General features: G+C 39.4%; 2 protein-coding genes across 4 annotated transcripts in view; one reads left to right on the plus strand and one right to left on the minus strand.

Moving 5' to 3' along the window:
- UVRAG (UV radiation resistance associated) overlaps positions 1 to 21,198 on the minus strand; it is a gene marked incomplete at both ends in the record, with an annotated part of 308,282 nt that overhangs the window by 67,982 nt on the left and 219,102 nt on the right. For 2 of the 3 annotated variants that reach the window (XM_079707490.1, XM_079707489.1), the window contains one exon: positions 12,196 to 12,274. In XM_079707490.1, coding sequence (XP_079563616.1) covers positions 12,196 to 12,274 — 79 coding nt within the window. Of the gene's footprint in view, positions 1 to 5,511; positions 5,565 to 12,191; positions 12,275 to 21,198 lie in introns of those variants that run through there. The other variant, XM_079707491.1, reaches the window with a different exon arrangement.
- Positions 15,609 to 15,992, plus strand: LOC307056567 (U6 snRNA-associated Sm-like protein LSm4; the record flags this gene model as incomplete). Its single annotated transcript, XM_079709416.1, has 1 exon — positions 15,609 to 15,992. The coding sequence occupies one exon, from the start codon at positions 15,609 to 15,611 to the stop codon at positions 15,990 to 15,992; it is 384 nt and encodes a 127-aa protein (XP_079565542.1).

Below are 21,198 nucleotides of genomic sequence, written 5' to 3' on the forward strand. Positions count from 1 at the left end.
TCAAAAATGTCTTTCCTATACCCACTGTTAAGGTAACCTATTCCAGCCAGGCTGGCCTTGATATACCTTAAACAGCCCTTCCTTTGCACCTCTGCTCCTCCTCCTCTCTCACTAGCCAGATGCTTTCCTTCCTTGAACTTCCAGTTCAGGTGCCGTATCTTTCTATTGAAGCATTCCCTCTCCACATGAGCCTAACAAGAATAACAACATGAAGCACAAAAAATGGCAGCTACTATTTACTGAGTACCCTTTCTGCAGACAAAGCCTGAGCTACAAACTTAACCCTCATTTTTTATTGTACCCGCAACAATCCTATAATGAGTATCCAACCTTTACAGAAATAAGGGAATGGAGGTGCAGTGAATTGTATTACATGCCCAAGCTCATCACCTTGGTGGGATGCGCATCCACGTCTTTGGGACTCTCCCTGCTGAGAGCCAGAACCGCATTTTGACTGGAACTTCTCCTTTGACAGTTATCACTGCATGCCTTGTACTAGTTAACTATTTACATCGTGTGCATATTTTTTTATCCCCAAGTATGAACACCCTGGGGGTAAAGTCAGCCTCTCATAGGCCTTGCACAGCTCACTCAGATATCTGTGGATTGACATTACACACATACACGAAAATGTAATTGTTCTACTATTAAAAAGAAAAAAAGCCCACCAAGGAATACTTGAGTAGAGGAGATCATCATCATCTTTCAAAGTGAGGACCTGACTGAAAATCCTCTTTGTCCACAGCAGTATGAAGCTTAAGTCTGAACTGATTTAGTGGAAACAATGTAGAGCCCATGGAAAAACTTAAGAGACAGGATTTCTGTCACAATAAAGTGCTTTAATATTTACCTTACTGTCTCTTATATCTGAAAATGTCACTCTACAGAGCAGAAACAAATTTATATATGTATATGTAAAACACCTATTAGTGCTAATATGGTAACTGAAACCTTATTTTTAAGAAAAACATGGAAGAACAAATGTCCAAGATTAGTGGAATGGTTAAATAAATGATAATATATGCACATTATGCAAATAAATGAAATACTACATATTAAAAATACTAACTTAGAGAGTTTTTAGTTGAGCAGTATACATAATGTTATCTCAACTATAAAGGAAAAGACAAAAAAGTTTGGAATATCCAGAAGGTGTATGTGAATTTTAGAAGACTATTTTAAAAATTCTGTTCTTCTATCTTTTTTGTACTTAAAAAAATTTCTACAATTGGAATGTATTATTTTTGAAAAGAGTATTTTTTAAAGAAAAATGATATGGTGGTATTAGCATAAGGACAGACATATATATTAACAGAAGAGAATTTAGAGTTCAGATATAAATCTTTACACTTATAGTCAATTAATTTTCAACAAGAGCGCCAAGACAATTCAATGGGTAATGAGTAGTCTTTTCAACAAATTTTTCTGGGCTAAATGGGTATCTACATGCAAAAGAATGAAGTTGGACCCCTTCCTTACACTATATAAAAAAAATTAATTCAAGATGAATCACAAACCTAAATATGTAAGCTAAAACCACACAGAAGAAAACCTAAAAGTACTTGGGCTAAGCTTTCTTAGATATGACACCAAAAGCATAAGCAAGGAAAGAAAATGTAGATAAAACTGGACTTCATCAAAACCAAGAACCTTTGTGTTTCAACAGACACTATTAAGAGAGTGGAAAAGACAACCTGCAGAATGGGAGAAAATATTTGCAAATCATACATCTGAGAAGGGACTTGTGTTTAGATTATATAAAGATCTCTTACAACTCAATAATAAAGAAAAATTACCCAATTTAGAAATGGGCAAAGGTTTGAATAGGTATTTCTCCAGGGAAGATATACAAATGTCCAATAAGCACATGAAAAGATGCTCAACATCATTAGCCTTTAGGGAAATTCAAATCAAAACCACAATGAGAATACAATGGAGAAAAGACAGCCTCTTCAATAAGTGGTACTGGGAAAACTGGACAGCTACATGTAAAAGAATGAAATTAGAACACTCCCTAACACAAAAATAAACTCAAAATGGATTAAAGACCTAAATGTAAGGCCAGACACTATAAAACTCTTAGAGGAAAACACAGGCAGAACACTTTATGACATAAATCACAGCAAGATCCTTTTTGACCCACCTCCTAGAGAAATGGAAATAAAAACAAAAATAAACAAATGGGACCTAAAAGCTTTTGCACAGCAAAGGAAACCATAAACAAGACCAAAAGACAACCCTCAGAATGGGAGAAAATATTTGCAAACGAAGCAACTGACAAAGGATTAATCTCCAAATATACAAGCAGCTCATGTAGCTCAATATCAAAAAAAACAAAAAACCCGATCCAAAAATGGGCAGAAGACCTAAATATACATTTCTCCAAAGAAGATAAACAGATTGCCAACAAACACATGAAAGGATGCTCAACATCACTAATCATTAGAGAAATGCAAATCAAAACTACAATGAGGTATCACCTCACACCAGTCAGAATAGGCATCATGAAAAAATCTACAAACAATAAATGCTGGAGAGGGTGTGGAGAAAAGGGAACCCTCCTGCACTGTTGTGGGAATGTAAATTGATACAGCCACTATGGAGAACAGTATGGAGGTTCCTTAAAAAACTAAAAACTAGAACTATCATATGACCCAGCAATCCCACTAGTGGGCATATACCCTGAGAAAACCATAATTCAAAAAGAGTCATGTACCACAATGTTCATTGCAGCTCTATTTACAATAGCCAGGATATGGAAGCAACCTAAGTGTCCACTGACAGATGAATGGAAAAAGAAGATGTGGCACATATATACAATGGAATATTACTCAGCCATAAAAAGAAACAAAATTGAGTTATTTGTAGTGAGGTGGATGGACCTAGAGTCTGTCATACAAAGTGAGGTAAGTCAGAAAGAGAAAAACAAATACCATATGCTAACACATATATATGGAATCTAAAAAAAAAAATGGTTTTGAAGAACCTAGGGGCAGGACAGGAATAAAGACGCAGATGTAGAGAATGGACTTGAGGACACAAGGAGAGGGAAGGGTAAGCTGGGACGAAGTGAGAGCGTGGCATGGACATATATACACTACCAAATGTAAAACAGATATCTAGTGGGAAGCAGCCACATAGCACAGGGAGATCAGCTTGGTGCTTTGTGACCACCTAGATGGGTGGGATAGGGAGGGTGGGAGGGAGATGCAAGAAGGAGGAGATATGGGGACACATGTATATGTATAGCTGATTCACTTTGTTATAAAGCAGAAACTAACACAGCACTGTAAAGTAATTATACTCCAATAAAGATGTTAAAAACAAACAAACAAAAAACCACAGTGAGATACCACTTTACATCTAGTAGGAGGCTATAATACAAAGGACAGAAATTGGAACTTTAATACATCAATGGTGGGAATGCAAAATGGTGTAACTGCTTTTAGCACACAGTCTGGCAATTCCTCAAAATGTTAAACATAGTTACCATATGGTTCAGTAACTCCACTCACAAGTACTGGGTTGGCCAAAGAGTTCATTCGGGTTTTTCCATAACATCTTATGGAAAAACCCGATGGAACTCTTTGGCCAACCCAATATATACCAATATATACCCAAGAGTAATGAAAACATTTCCCCACAGAAAACTTGTATGTATACATTAATGCTCATAGCAGCATTATTCATAATGACCACAAAGTGTAAACAATCCAGTGTCTATCAACTGATGAATGGATGAATGAAATGTGGTATATCCATATACATCTTTGAATTGCCAAAATGATCTGTTAATAAAAAGCAATGATTGATGCATACTACAGTATGGATGAACCATAAACCTATGCTAAGGGAAAGAAGCCAGTCACAAAGACCACATATTTTATTCTATTCCATGAAATGTCCAGAATAGAAACAGAAGTGGAATGGTGGCTGCTTAGGGTCGGAAGTCTTAGGGGAACAGGGAGTGACTGCTAATGAGTACAGGGTTTCATTATGGGCAATGAAAATATTTTAAAGCAGACTGGGGTGATAGTTGTACCACTAGTTGAATATATTTTAAAAAACATTGAATTATACATTTTAAGTGGGTGAACTGTATGGTTTGTGAATTATATCTCAGTAAATTGTTTGTTTGTTGTTAAGATATAGGACTTGTAAAAAATAGTTTCTACTCTATTATTGGCAATTTTGTAGGCAGCAGGAGGGAATGATGGCATTTTGACTATTAAAATGCCCTCGGAATTTGTATTCTTGATTCCAAGAAGAATTAAGAAAATAAAAATGCATTTTCTCCTCATGTGTCATATATATTGAACTGTATGTTAAAGAAATAGACATGAATTTAAGCTGCTGGGTGTAAACTGGCATTGATCCCTTCTAAATAGCTGTGCACTGTGGGCCCCATGAGTAGTCAAGTTTTACAGAAAGACCATGTCCCTGGCAGAACAAAAGTTTCCAACTGTTTTTGGAAGGAGAAGGTACTGTTACTTTCTATGAAGTCTTAAAGTAAATTGAGAAAAAAGAGAGGTAATAGAGTAAAAAGAAGAGAGGTCATGAAATCTCCAGGATCTAATCCTAGTTCTACTTAATTCCTGATCTCAGGGGTCTCATATGTAAAAAGGCAGATGTCTGTGCCTTATCCACCTTATAGGATTGTAATAAGGCCCACATTAAAAAAGAAAAAAAGAAGAAGAAACAAAGTGGGATATAGCTGGATCTGACCTCAGAAGATTTGATCTTGAATTCTGTTTGTCATTTAATAGCTTCGTCATCCTCGAGAAGTTAGCATAGCAGCAACTCAGTCTCTTAACTAAAGATAGACCTGGTCAACGTACTTCACAAGGTATGAAATGAGATACAGAAGTGTGAGTATACCAAAAGCCATTAAGTTCAATACAAATTTAAATCATCATTAATATTTGTAAACTACACCCTCAAAGTATTACTCTTAAGTCCCTGAACTTTCAAGAAAGTAGAGAAGCCTGGCTCAAGAAAACTCAAAAGCAATAGGGAAGAATCCACTGATAGCTGCTGGTCTCATGATTTGTATTGCACAGTACTACCAGAATTCAAATTTGTAGGTCTCTTATATAATGTTTCCACATTTGGAGAAGTGACACATGTGTCTTGGTTTATCAGACTATGAGCAGTTGAGGTGTTTTATAGGAAAGCTGGGTGACTACATTCTCTAGGATGGTGGTTCTCAAACTTTTTGGTCTCAAGATCCCTTTACTCTCTTAAAATTGAGGACCCCAAAAAGCTTTTGTTTATGTAGGGCATATACAAATATGAAACTGAAAAAGCTTTTAAGTATTTACTAATTCACTTTAAAATAATAATAGAAATCTATTACTTGTTAATATAAATAACATTTTTAATGAAAAACAAGCATATTTTCAAAAAAAGAAATTTAGTGAGATAAGTGACATTGTTTTACATTTTTGCAAGTCTCTTTTGCAATGCCTGCCTTAATAGAAGACAGCTGGATTCTCATATATTCTTCTGCATTCATTTTGTTACCACATGTTGTTTCATGAGAAAATGTAATTGGGAAAGAAAGGAGTATTTTAATAGTCTTTTTCAGATAATTGTAGATATTCTTCTCTGATACTACCTCCAAACTTAACAAGTAGTAGCTTCTTAAAGGTTAGTAGCAATGTAGAATCTGAAGCCATTTCGATATATTTTTTACAGCTGTTACATTAAAATCCATTGGGGTGGGCTTCCCTTGTGGTGCTGTGGTTAAGAATCTGCCTGCCAATGCAGGAGAAACAGGTTCGAGCCCTGGTCTGGGAAGATCCCACATGCCGCGGAACAACTAAGCCCACGCACCGCAACTACTGAGCCTGCACTCTAGAGCCCACAAGCCACAACTACTGAGCCCGTGTGCCACAACTACTGAAGCCCGCGCGCCTAGAGCCCGTGCTCCCAATGAGAAGCCACCACAATGAGAAGCCTGCGCACCGCAACAAAGAGTAGACCTGACTCGCCGCAACTAGAGAGAGCCTGCACGCAGCAACGAAGACCCAACGCAGCTAAAAATAAAAATAAGTAAAATAAATTTATATATATATATATAAAAAAATCCATTGGGGTTTTTGCACTTTGAAGAGATCTTTAGCTGTACATGACTTCATAGCAACATACATTGGTCATTTTGAAAATACTGGCTCACTGAGTTATATACAGTTTAAATGCTGACACATTCATTATAAAACATATTAATCTCATTTGTTAAATATCACTACCAACTTCATCAAAAACACCTGTAAGAAACGGGACGCTGTCAAGGTCATGGTGGCAAATGCAAGTTTTCCGACATACTACTGATACTGTCATTCAAAATCTTGAATCTCATTATCAGTTGATTTCCTTTAAGAGGCTCACTTCATTCATTTTTGCAAAAAATGTCTGCCAAATACCTAAGTCTGTATAGTTGGCTGTGTGTTAGTCAATCTTTCAAGATGGTGCTCCATGAAAAATATCAGCTGGTTTAGTTAGCAACTCAATTGCACAAGTACTTTATGCCTATTTCCCTTTCCATCACACAGAATATTAAAAAAATATGTAGTCAAGGGTCAACATTTAATATACTTAATAAATTTTACTGCTTCATCAAGGACATTCTTTTTTTTTTTTTTTTTTTTTTTGCTGCGTTGGGTCTTTGCTGCTGTACATGGTCTTTCTCTAGCTGTGGTGAGCAGGGGCTACTTTTCATTGTGGTGTAGTTCAGTAGTTGCAGTGTGTGGGCTCAGTAGTTGTGGTGTGCGGGCTCAGTAGTTGTGGCTCATGGGGTCTAGAGGGCAGGCTCAGTAGTTGTGGTGCACAGGCTTAGTTGCTCCGCGGCATGTGGGATCTTCCCGGACCAGGGATCGAACCCATGTCTCCTGCATTGGCAGGCGGATTCTTAACCACTGTGCCACCAGGAAAGTCCCAAGGACATTCTTAAGTTAAACTGGTTTTCGTCTTTTTGTTTTGTTTTGAAACTATGAGTTTGCTGAAAGTGCCCCTTTTTCGATCTTAGGTCAACAAACTCATGTTCTGAAAACAATTCCCTTTCCCTCTCTCTAAGACTTTACTCCTTCAAGTATCCCTTCTTTACCTTGTATTAGCAATTGCTCTCTTCATTTGATCACTCTCATCAGCATATAAACCTGCCCTGATATTTCCCATCTTAAAAAATAAAACACACCAAAAAGGTTCCACATCCCCACAAAACAAATAAAAAACAAAAAACAAAAAAACCCAAAAGACCTCCCTTAAACCTACAGTCTTTTCCAGTTATGAACCCACATGTCTATCTCACTGCACAAAAAACACCTCAGAAGGGCTGTCTATAATCAATGGCACTTCCTCACTTCCTATTCACTCTTCAACACACCTGCTGCTCTACTGAAACAGCTCGTAATGACTTCCATGTTCCCAAGTCCACTGGATACTTCATCTGACAGAGTTCACATATTCAGTTGATTACTCCTTCCTTCCAGAAATTTACTTCTCTTAATTTCCAAATTATTACTTTCTCCTGGTTTTCTCTGTACCCAACTGGCCATTCCTCACAGTCTTTGCTGGTTCATCCTCCTCTATCCAACATCTAAACGTGATTTCCCAGGGCTAAATCCCACGGCATGTTTCTGTCTGCATCTGTCTCTCTCTGCTCTGGCTAGCTCTGCACTCTCTTCCTGGTTGATCGCACCTGGTTCCATGGATTTAAACATCATCTTTATATTGATGACTACCAAATTTGTACCTCTAGTAACTGACCTCCCACCCTGAGTTCCAGACCCATATATTCTGTTGCTTACTTGACGACTCGGCTTCGGATTTCTAAAAGGCAACTCAAGCTTAACATTTCCAAAGCAGAACTTTTGGTTCTCCCAACCCCCGTCTCTTGGACCTTTCCCCATCTCAATAAACAGCATTTTCATACATCCAGTTGCTCATACACAAAACCTAGGAGTCATTCTTGATTACTCCTTTTCCTCCATCTCCCACATTCAATCCATTAGTTCATCTCCCATAATATACTGCAAAATATAACATTATATTAGTTTCAGGTATACAACATAATGATTCAATGTATGTATATATTGTGAAATAATCACCACGATAAGTCAACATCCATCACCACAAATAGTTACAAACTTTTTTTTCTCGTGGTGAAAACTGTTAAGATATACACTCTCAGCAACTTTTGAATATACAATACGGTATTAACTGTAGTCAACATGCTGTACATTATATCTCCAGGACTTACTTATTTTATAACTGTAAGTTGGTAGCTTTTGACAACCTTCATCCATTTCTACCACCCTCTACCCCCACCTGTGATAACCACCAATATGTTCTTTTTATCTATGAGTTTGGGGTTTTTTTTTTTTTTAACTTAGATTCCACATGAGTGAGATCATATGGTATTTAATTCACTTAGCATAATGCCCTCAAGGTCCATCCACATGTTGTTGCAAATGCCAGGACTTCCTTCTTTTCATGGCTGAATAATATTCTACTGTGTGTGTGTGTGTGTGTGTGTATGTACACACACGTACACACACCACATTTTCTTTATCTATTCATACACTGATGGACACTTAGATTATTTCCATGTCTTGGCTATTTTAAATAATGCTGCAATAAGCATGGGGGGTACAGGTATCTTTTCAAGTTAGTGTTTTCGTTTCCTTTGGACAAATACCCAAAGTGGAAATGCTGGATCAAATGCTGCCCTTTTCACTTTGCAGGGTGATTATGAGGGTCACATGGATATATATGTATATATATCCTAAACTATAAAGCTTTCCACAAACATAAGGTAAAAGTATTATAATTTTTGATTGACTACTTTTTATGCTCTAGGAACTAAAAGCAAACTACTGTGCTATACACAAATACTAATATAATGTCCTTATACACTTACTGACAATTATGGCAGGAGTTGGTTTCTTAAATCAACATTAATTACACTGTACCTGAATTTTACCAGGCCCATTCCTATAGTGTTGCAGGTTGCCAACAGGGAAGACTATTTCCAGCCAAAGGGGCTGGCACTTGAAAAATATTAGCAAATGATGCTAAGAACAAGGCATTTTGCTTTATTCACTTTCAATACCCAACCCAGCACACACACCCCTTTAGACAATAGTGACAGGAAGAGGACAAGCAGACCTTACCAACCCTCTCAGCTCTTCAAACAACACTTGAGGATTTCTACTTGAAGGCCTGTCTTTCTAAGCTTGTGCTTTCAAAACTTGAGCTGGACTGATCCCAAATACTGAAGTAACAAATATTACTATATTCTGTCATTTCCTCTACCAAAAAAGTGATTTTACTACTATTTCTGGCTGTGATGAAAGGTCCTATTGACTATTCAAATCCTCAACCAAGTTATGGATGCAGTATTAAATGACTTCACTCCTTTTTCTCTGGCACTTTAACACATGCCAATGCTTTCATCCACCTCCACTAACATGGCTTATAAATTACTGAGGTGGGACCATTTTAATAGTATGATTTGTTCACATTTCTAGAGTCTAAATGGGACTGGCTGAGAAGACAAACTCCCCTTTGACAACATGTATTGGTATATATGTATATAAAAATAAACCTTCACAAGTTGGAAATATCTTATTAATATAATACCTGGTTAGGAGCCATAATAATTAATGGTTCTTTGATTTGTTATAAGTTGAAATATAAGAAAGTGATGGTAGTAAAGCTAAAGACAAAATGGAGTTAAAGTGAAAAAAGTTGAAGGTCACAAATTTGCTAAAAGTTTCTTTCTAAATGCTCAGAAGAAGCTTTCTGAATGAACCCTGAAACCTAAGAAAGTCTGTTTATAAGAAGTTTATTGTCATCTCCTTTTTTTTTTTTTTTTGCGGTACGCGGGCCTCTCACTGCTGTGGCCTCTCCCGTTGCGGAGCACAGGCTCCGGACGCGCAGGCTCAGTGGCCATGGCTCACGGGCCCAGCCGCTCCGCGGCATGTGGGATTTTCCCGGACCGGGGCACGAACCTGTGTCCCCTGCAACAGCAGGCGGACTCTCAACCACTGCGCCACCAGGGAAGCCCTGTCATCTCCTTTTAAAACTGTCATCACAGTGATGAAAAAACACTAGAGAGCAAGATACTTGCTCCCTATGGAGTTAGAGTGGTTAACCCATTAAACACACACACAAATGTAATCTCTCAATTTCAAAGAGTATAAAGTTGCAGAGGATACAAAATTACTAGAAGTAATCCATTTTTTAAACAGATGAATAAAACTAGTTCCGCATACTCCTGGCCTTGGTTCAGTTAAGAATAAAATCAGAAGCTACCTGGGAAGTGCTCTAAAATGAGGACCAAACAGGGCTAGAGCTGAGTCTGGTGTGAAGGGCTGGCTGTCCCAAATTTTCCACTGCACGTAGTCAGCCTCCCTGTTGGTCTTGTTCTCAAAGCAAGCTGGGCTATTCTTAGCACCCCTTTATACCATACTTTGCCATTCCTAATTGGGCCCCGAGAAGAAAGAATTAAGTGTGTGTGCGTGTGCACGTGTGTGTTTGAAGCTGGGATTTATGAGGAAATCCAGGGATTTCAGCCCTAGCCTTAATTAGGAGTAGGTTTCACCTGGAGACTTCCAACAGACTTCTGATCTTAGGCCTTATATGTCTAAAGCAAGAAACAGAAAATAGGGCAAAGAGAGAAGAATCTCTGAACTCGGATCAGAACTTAGTTCTACTAAATGAGGCCAACCTTCCTGACATCCTGACTCCCAGACTCTGGACCCCAGTTTCCACGTACTCTTTTCCACCTTGGCTGACTTCACTGGAGGTACTCTCTAATTTACTTAGAACTCTTCTCCCTTAATATACCCTTAGTCTGGTCCCTTCTTGACCATTTCTGTTTAAGTACTACCTTCTCTATGGTATGACATCTGTGATCAGTAATGTGAGCTAGGTAGCCTTGAAATTAAGGTCCTGTTTCCTAGACTGAGATACTCTTCTGCCAAAAATGGAGGGATGGAAAGCATCAGTTGTGGGAAGAATGGCACATGGAAAGATGAGTCATGGGCCAGAGGCTGTGAGCAAGGCTGCTTGGCTGGAATGAAGAACATGAGCTGGATGGCAGTAACAATAAAAGCAGTATGAGTGTGAGGTTATAAGCAAATGATTAATCGAGGACTGCAAACTAGAAATTTGATCCAGTATCAGAAAAGTATAAGAGTCTTAATAAAAACCAATTTTTAAAAAAACATTAAACTGAGATTAGATGAGAGGAAGAAAGGCAAAGATGACACCATATGGATGAATTATTCTAGATCCATCAGAAATGAATATGGGAATTGTTCAGTGAGTCTTCAGAATCATACGGATAAAAGGCAACCCAGGCTCATAAAAACAAAAGCATCACAAACCTTATTGCTTCTATAAAAAGGAAAGGTCTGAGGATACAGCTGATAATGTCACTAAATAACAGCCAAACAGTGGGATCTTGTCCATGTGATATTCCAATTGGAAGGATGTCCAAATAAAAACAAGGCGCTGAAGCTGATCTTCCTTTACAACTAGAAAATTTATGGCATGTCTACCTCTTGAAGTATAGCCAAGGGAGCTAAGGAAATGCTATATATTTCTTTCAGGAAAATGCAAACCCAAGCATCTGATTACCTTTCTATGGCATGTGGAAAGGCATTAAGTGAGATACGAACTGGTGTGATGTTGGGAGAGCCACAAAAATCCAAGCTGGGTTGGAAGGACCATGTGCTTGGTCTTTTCTTTGGGGCCCTGGATAATAGATGAGGAGACTAGTAGGGACTTGCCAAAGTCAGTAAACCTTTACTCCGTAAACAACTGCCAATCAAAATGAGCCCCCAGAAGTGGTCTAAGAGAAGAAAGCTGTGTGAGAAGAATGCTATTATCAGTCAAGCTGTAGAGGCAAGAGGTTAGAAAGCCCACACATTCAAGTACAGTCTACTAGCAGGTAACAATTCAGTAAATGGCTTCTGAGTTTAGCCGGAGGATTGCAATTTGTACACATTGCTTCTTTGTGGTATTTATGATGGCACAGAAAAGGACTGTGGCCAAAAAAGAACTTTGCATCATCACTGTAGCTAGTTAAATGGGAGTCAACTGTAGTACTTATTCATAGAGGGCTAGAGATCCAAGGAAGTAGGCTGCATGTGGGAAGTAGGAGGGGAGTAAAGAGGAGTTACTTACCTGTGCTATATTTTTGTTCAGAAGATAGACACCGTAATCAAACTGCAACTTCTCCCCTCCTTTTGGGTATAATGGAAACCTAAAAAAGGTAAAGTAGGGTCAGAAGTTTTCAAAAACTTGAGTAAAACAACCTCCAAGTTGTTGACTAAGGCAGAAGTTTCCTGCATACAGGAAAACTTTCCAGAAAAGTTTCCTGCATACAGTTTCCTGCATACAGCATAAACATCTGAAGACTTGGACTAAGTCACTTATATAGTCATTGTAACCTATTATCTTAATATCTTCATAACATTAGTCAAATCAGAATGATGGCTGCTTTGTTTCGAAGAAAAAATTGAATAGGTCATGCAATAAGGGACAAATATATAAGAAAGTGACCCACTATCCTCAAGGAGTTGAGGCCACTATGTCTCATATTTATATATCATAAACCTACCATCCTGAGATTAAGATCCTAGAATTTTTTTCCTCTAATACTTTGGACCTGACATCTCAACTTCTACTAAAAGGGACAGAAAGATTAAGAAAAATATCAGACATGAAAGCGATATCTAAGGTTTCTGTTGCTTCTGAGGTGGCTAGTCAAATCCACAGCACCAATGAGCAAAAATTCATCAAAAATTTCATTCACATTTGCAGGGGTGGCTATTTGGATGTTACTTCTCCAAGCCGATGTACTCATGCCATAGAGTTCTCATAATACTTTCCATTTTAACCTGATTCACTGAAGCAACAAAGGCATGAGATCTGTAGATCTTTATAAAAGTGATGAGTTATTTTAGGGAGTAAGTTTCCTTCACTATTTCCCTTTTCCTACTCCTGCAAATGAAGAAGAAAAGGTTACAGTATATCTATGTTCTAGTCAAATTTTCCCCTGATCCTCAAGACCAAGCATTCATTTTGGCCTCTGCAACAGATTTCTCTACAAACAGATCAATCACAACTTAGACAGGGTCAAGAAGAAACTTTACTTTCCTTAGTTTTGCAATATCTGACTATTCTTAAGAATAACATAACCTTACAGAAATAAATGGTAGGTGACAATTACTGGATATTCTTAATTTCAATTGTGTTTTAATTGTCTGAGGAAAAGATAAATTCCATAATGCTTGGAGGATACTGTTTTCTAGGGAAAATGAAAGAAAGGAAACAGAATTTAAAGCTTTATATTAAATTCTCGAGTTGCTGATTACATAATGTCCAAAAGGTAAATTTGTCGTACTGTAAAATTACAGGCACTGGGGAGCGAGCAAGGTCATGATCTGTCTGTATTCTCTACAGTGGAACACCAAATGCTTCATACACCAATCAAGAAGATATAGCTTTGTATTTAATTGAAGCTATAAAAAATAAACTAGGACATACGGTTTGGCCCTAAATTGAGATGCATTAAAAATGACAGCAAAGCAAATTCGGGATAAGCAAAGTGTAACACACCAGGCTTTTACAGGGTATCTGGGAATCCTTCAAACTTGTATGGGGTAGCCTGCAAAGAAACTACCTAACTGAAAGGATATATCAACAAAGGGGCAATTATGAAGAAATTTACTAGAGTCCTAAAGCTCTATGCTGTATACTTGTTATACTATAAACCATGACATGTAGACTATCTGCATAGCTCTCCAAACTCACAAATATCTCCACTTCCAAGTTATAAATGCAGAAACTGTTTCAAATGTTGGAAAAGTAAACTGAAATAAGCATACATTGAAAACCAAGCCTCTGAATCCTGATGAATGGATCTTATGACAATGACTTTATTACTGCATTGGGACTTCTTTATAGAAAGAAAGAGCCCCAAGGTGTGTTTGTACCATTAAAACAAATCTAAAGAGTGATTAGAGCCAAAGGTTCAAATAGGGAAACTTTAAGACAGATCAAATATTAGGACAGAGTTCACATCTTATATTGCTTTCAAATTCTTAAGGGGTCATGTCAAGTTGAACAGTATAATAGTTTCTAACCATTACACAGTCATCTTACTCTGCGAAAGTACATGGATTTATAGATCTACTAAGCAATCTAGAAAAATGAAATCCATCTAAAAGGGTAAAACCTATTACCATCAGGACATAAAATACAAATCAAAGGCATCTTAATATACATAGAGAATCTCATTAGCAGACTTCAGAAGGTTTAGGTAAGAATGTGGTCATTCAAGTACAACCAGAAAAATGTCCTTAGCACCATAAATAGAATTAATTTAAGGGAGTATTAGATTAAATAACTAGAGGAATAACTATACATTTCCTATTATTATACTTTTACAGAAAATGCAATTAAAATGAGCAATATTAAATTCTTTTCCAAATTAAATTATATTTCCAAGTTGTTTGAAAAATTCACTGACTCTACCTGGTAAAAGTCAATGAATTAGAAAGCGATAAATAGATTATCTGTGAAGATGGTTTGGAGCTCTTTAGTACCTAGTAATTTCGGTGTGATTAAAGAATTATGACATGAGTACCAAAAAGCCAATGTAATCCCAGGCTGTATTAACAGAGAGAGAGCAGATAACCAGGGAATGTGCTAGTAACAACTCAATACTTAGTACTGGGTCAGATGATACTGTCAGATCTATGTTTAGTTCTGGGAGTTAATATTTCTTTTTAGAAGCATACAGATAAATAACTGGAACCTTTCTTTTTTTTTTTTTTTTTTGTCGTATGCGGGCCTCTCACTGCTGTGGCCTCTCCCATTGTGGAGCACAGGCTCCGGACGCACAGGCCCAGCGGCCATGGCTCACGGGCCTAGCTGCTCCACGGCATGTGGAATCTTCCCAGACCGGGGCACAAACCCGTGTCCCCTGCATCGGCAGGCAGACTCTCAACCACTGCGCCACCAGGGAAGCCCTGGAACCTTTCTTATAGGTTATGTTTCTTATAGGTTCTGTAATAATCTCATTTGACTATAAAAAGCATGCAGTGAAGCAGGGTGGTCCAGTGCTTTTGTTATTTAAAAGAAACTAACTTGCCTTGGTCACCTACTTAGTGGAAAAGATATGATACCTCAGCATTAGGTCTTCAGTTATATACTCAGTATTCTTTCTATTGTCACTGGGTCCTTTAGAGAAGAACACCCAGGATGAATAGAAGAATGGGAGCCATAGTTTTGAGAGAAATGGTTGACGGAACCACAGGTGTTTAGCCTGGAGGGCAGAAGTCTCATGGACAACAAATGAAGGACTTTCAGAGAGAAGAAAAGCTGGTTTTGTTCTCATGGCTTCAAGCAGGAAAACCCAAAGTTGATGGCAAAAAGTTACAGGAAAGTTGATGTCACCACAGAATTAGGCAAAATCCAAAAGATCTTGAGTAGAGCAAGCTAAGCAGAGGCCGGTCAACCAATAATAACCATGCGGTGAGCTGTGGCGGATGTGGTGGAAGTGGCTGGGGAGCCCGGTCCCCGATGGCACCATGCTTCACTTGTGGCTGCTGAAAACGGCTCAGAATCACCCACTGTTGGTGGAGCTCAAAAACGGGGAGGCGTACAATAGGCATCTGGTGAGCTGCGACAACTGGGTGAACATCAACTTGCGTGAGGTGATCCGCAAGTCCAGGGACAGGGACAGTTTCTGGCTGATGCCCGAGTGCTACATCCGCGGCAGCACCATCAAGTACCTGCGCATCCCCGATGAGATCATCGACACGGTCAAGGAGGAGGTGGCGGCCAAGGGCCGTGGCCGTGGTGGCCTGCAGCTGCAGAAGCAACAGAAGGGCCGTGGCACGGGGGGTGCTGGGCGAGGAGGGATCCCAGGGACCAGCAGAGATCAGCCAGAAAGGAGACCGGGCAAACAGTGAGCCGCCCCTCTGTTCCCCAGAGACTGAGCCGCGACCACCGAGCATATGCTCCCACCCCCGAGGCCGCTTTTCTACGCTCCAGTTTATGAGTCTGTTCAGAACAAAACGAAGAGGCAGGTGTCCGGGTAGGACCCCCTGCCTGTCATCTGTGATCCTCCTCTTTTTTTGTTAGCCAGGAGTTCTACAGTTGGAAATGTTACTCTGTGCTTCTGGTTTTGTGAAGTAGCAGCAGACTTGATTCCTGGAAGATTCTGTATGTAATGCATCTTTAAAGGCCTCACTCTTGTTTTAAGGTCAGGCATTTTCCAAACAGGTCTGTTTTGCATTTTGTGTTAGATCCCTGTGTGGTGAACAGAAGGGAGGTTTTTATTTTAAGCTGTTTGCACTAAGACTGACAGCCTGGAGAATTTCCTGAAACACGGACCCCAAAATTGCCTTTTCAAAATGAATCCAGATGAACCTTTGCCTCAGAAGCTGTTCTGGGGGACAACACTGGGCCCCGTCCCATCACTTCCTCTCTCCCTCTTTGTGTGACAAAAAAAACCCCAACAAAACAAAACAAAAAAATGAAAAACTACATCTATGAAAACAAAAACAACAAACAAAAAACCTCCATGCATTCAGGGGTCTAGTGGGCTGAATGGTGGTCCTCCCGAAACATATGTCCACATCTGGAAACCCAGGACCTGTGAATGCAACATTATTTGGGAAAAGGGTAAGAATCTTGAGATTAGAATATCCTTGAATATCCGGTTGGGCCCTAACTCCAGTTAAGTGTCCTTATAAGGACACAGAGAGACACAGAGAAGAGGAGAAGGTCACCTGAAGATGGAAGCAGAGATTCGAGTTACACAGCCACAAGCCAAGGAATGCCTGGAGCCAGCAGAAGCGGCAAGGAAAGAATCTCCCCTAGAGCTTTCGGTGCCCTGCTGACACCGTGATTTTGGACTTCTGGCCTCCAGACTATGAGAGAATAAATTTCTGCTACTTTAAGTCACCAAGTCTGTGGTAATTTGTTACAGCAGCCCTAGAGCCTAACACGGGGGGAATCAAACACTGGATGGCCCATTGGACTCGATGAGGTATAATATCTCATCCGTCTCCAAGATTCTGTAATTCTGAATATGCCAAAATAAATATATTGAATATAACTTCATATTTCCTTCAGGAACCAAGAAAATATTTCAAGAGTATAATGCCAAAGGGTCACGATGACAGGCATCAGCTAAGGCTGCAAAGTAGACCTACTGAAGTGCTAGCAAATGAAATGTGAGAAAAAGAGATTCATATGTATGGTCTGAAAGTAGGAAATGTTTTACAATTAAATTTATATATATATAAATATTGTATATAATACATATTCAAATTACTTCACATGTGTCTGTATATATGAAGGATATGCCACAATCAATTTGGAATAAAATTGTAAAAGAAATTTATTTTGAACCTTTCTTATTTTCAAAAGATACAATTATTATAAGCCCTTCCCTCTCCTCCCCAAACCAGACATTTTTTAAAAGGACTCCAAATTGGTTAGTTTCTTGCCTTCACCTTCGGAGCCCCACATCCACGTCTGGTTCTTTGATGGCTCAGCTGGGGATGAGGATATGGCTATAGTTAATTCAAAATTTTTATTATGCATATTAAGATCACTTCTGCTCATTGTGCTTGTAGATCACGTGACAACACATCCTCAATATGTTCTGAGGCCATGAGTTTACTTCAAACTCAACTTACTTTCTCCTGCCTAGATTAGTCTTCTCCCACAACTTTTATCAGTTACTTAGGCTTAGAGTGGCATTCAATTTTTACCCTTTTTTGCATTTTATATATGCAGTGATTCACCAGGTCGACAAGCCATTTTTCCTGTGAAACATTCTCATCTCTCCATTCCCATCGCCACTCTAGAAAGTTCTTTGTTGTTGTGTGGACTGTAGGATGTTTAGCAGCATTCCTGTCCTCTACTCACTAGAAGGTAGTATCATTATTTTCCTTCTTAAGTAAGACTTTTTATCATGTCACTTAGCAGCCCTGCTTCCTAACGAGTTATTGTTTTAAATTTCAACTTCTCTGCCTAGCTTTCAAGGCCTTAGTGATCTGAACTGTCAGAGTCATCTGCAACCTTATTCTGTTCAAGTGGTTTTCTCATAGTCTCATGAACACACCAAGCTCATTTCTCTCTGCCTTTGCACACTTCCTGAAAATGCCCATGTCTCTCTTTCCTTCCACCTGGCAGAGTAAAAGAGACTACTATGTTTTACTTTGTCATGACTAAAAAAAGAAAAACTCACATTTTTCTGCTGAGCTGTATAATAACACTAAAGCTTTATCTATAATTCATTCCAAGTTGATGAGGATGCAGTAAAACTGTAAGGCAGGCCAGAGGCACACAAGATAAGAAATGGCTGGAGCAGAGTGAGGGAAAAGGAAGAGGAGATAAAGTCAGCAAGGTAATGGGTCCAGATCACGCAAGGCCTAGTAGGTCAGAGTAAGGACTTTAGTTTTTACTCTGAATGAGAGGAGAAGCTTTGGAGGGTTCTGAAAAGATGAGAGACACAGATGCTTTGGCTTCTCTGAGAGAACAAACTGCAGGGGAGGAAGAAAGGAAACATGGAGAGGCTACTGCAAAGACCCAGCCAAGAAAAGAGTGTGGTATAAACCAGGATGGTAGCTGTGAAAGTGGTGAGGAGTAACTGAATTCTCGTATTTTGAAGATAGAGCCAAATGATTTGTTGAAAGATCTTATGTGAGGTGTGAGAAGCAGAGGAGTCAAGGATAACTTCAGAGTTTTGGGCCTAAGCAACTGATAAAATGAGGCTGTCATCTTAATTTGATAAAAGTACGGGCGACATTAAAATAGACAGCTAGGGGGTGGGGTGAGGAACAGAGTATGAGTGCTCAGTGGAGAGGTCAGCAGGGACCAGACTGCACAGGGTCCTGTAAACCACAAGACATCTAGACTATATCCTTAAGGACAATTGGAGGATAACTAGAGATTTTTTAAGCACGAGAGTGACAGAATTGGGGTTTATATTTCTTAAAGACCACTCTGGCCACAGTACAGTAAATAAAGAGGAACAAGACCTGGTTAGGAGGCTGTTGCAAAGGTTCAGACCAGAATGGTGATGCTTTTGATTAGGGTTCCAGAAGTGGAGAGGAACATATGTGAACAGATTTGAGCTATGATTTGTAGGTAGAGTGCAAGACTCTGTGATAGACAGTTGTGACGGTGGTGAAGACAGAGGGGTGAAAGATGACCCTTTGGTTTCCTGATTGAGTAACTAGGTAGATGGTGGTGTCTATGAACTGAGATAGGGAATGCTGAGGAGGAGCAGGTGTATATACTTTACATGTATATAATATAGATAATATATTTTACATAAAATATCCTTATACATAAAGTTAAGAGAAATTTGGGGTAAAAATATCAAGAATTACAAAACCTTAAAGGGAAACTGAAACCCAGGTGTGAATGAGGTGGCCTAAAAAAATCATAAAGAAGAGGGTTGTTTCAGAGCCTTAAGAATATCAACAAGAGATGGGGAAATGAAAAGGGGCCTGAGAAGGACTGCTCAGAAAGATTTGAGGAAAACCAAGTGTCTCACCAGAAAAGCACAGAGAAAGTGTTAATTTAAGAAGGAAGATATCATCAGTAGTCAAATGCTGCTGACAGTTCAAGCAACGAAGACATGAAGACATGTCTATTGGATGTAATTACATGAATTCATTGGTAGGTAGCTTTGGTAATATGGTAAACACAAGTTTAAATGAAGCAGTGGGAGATGAAGGAAGACTGGTGTGAGTTCAGGAGTGACGAGGTGAGGAAAGGGAGATGATGTGAAGTTTGCCACAATGAAAAGAGAGCTCAGTAACATGGTGAAGCATAGTGGGATGCCCTGAGAAGGTGAGAGGGAACAGGGTCTCCATGCTACAGGTGGTGAGAGCACAGGAGAAGGATTTGCCTTGGATGGCAGGTGGGCCAAGTCTCCAATTATAACAGGAAGGATGAAAGAAACTGATCACTATGGACACAGTTTATTCACTCAACAATTCTTCACTGAACTCACACTGTGTGCCAGGTATGGTGCTAGGTGGTGGGGATACAAGGGTGAGCAAACACAGACAATGGAGCTTAAAGTCCAGTGGAGCACACAGACATTGCTCACATAATCGCACCAACAAATACATAATTTATAAATTAAGTACTCTGAAGGAAAGGAACACTATTCCAGAAAAGAGGTGGACAAAAAGACTGAGAGAGTCAGGGAAGACTTCTGAGAGAAAGTGACATTTTAGCTGAGACCTCAAAGATGAGTAGGGGGCTTCCCTGGTGGTGCAGTGGTTGAGAGACCGCCTGCCGATGCAGGGGATACGGGTTCGTGCCCTGGTCCGGGAAGATCCCACATGCCGCGGAGCGGCTGGGCCCGTGAGCCATGGCCTCTGAGCCTGCGCTCCGCAACGGGAGAGGCCACAACAGTGAGAGGCCTGCGTACTGCAAAAAAGAAAAAAGAAAATGAAAAAAAAAAAAAAGATGAGTAGGGGACTTCCCTGGTGGTCCAGTGGTTAAGACTACGTGCTCCCAATGTAGGGGGCCCAGGTTCGATCCCTGGTTGGGGAACTAGATCCCGCGTGCCGCAACTAAAAGAGCCCACATGCCGCAATTAAGACCCAGTGCGGACAAATAAATAAATAAATAAATATTTTTAAAAAAAAAAAAAGATGAGTAGGAGCTAAGGGAAGGAATGTTCCAACTAAAGGAAGCAGCGTATGTAAAGAACCACTGCAGGGGTAAGCATGCTGCTTCATGGAATTAAAAAGACAGTATAGTTGGTCTGAGGGGAGTTCTGGTGAGACAGGAAGCTAAAGCTGGATAGGAAGGTAGACTATGCAGGGCCCTCTAGACCATGTCAGACCATAGTCTGATTTTTTTTCCTAATAGAAATACAAAACCACGGAAGGATTTTAAACAAAGGTGTAACTTGCTTAGATTTTCATTTGATACATTCCTTCTTTAATTAACCCTTCCTCCTTGAACTTTCCTGACAATAACCAATATGCATTTTGGAAAAAAAATATGCTGATTGCTGTGGAGAATGGTTTAGAGAAGGTGAGACCAGTGTGTTGCAGTAATCTAGGTGAGAGATCGATCACGGCTGCTTAGACTAACGTGGAGATATCAGAAATGGAAAAAAGGAGACTAATTTGG

The sequence above is a fragment of the Hyperoodon ampullatus genome (assembly GCF_949752795.1).
Source record: "Hyperoodon ampullatus genome assembly, chromosome: 7".
Lineage (NCBI taxonomy): Eukaryota > Metazoa > Chordata > Mammalia > Artiodactyla > Ziphiidae > Hyperoodon > Hyperoodon ampullatus.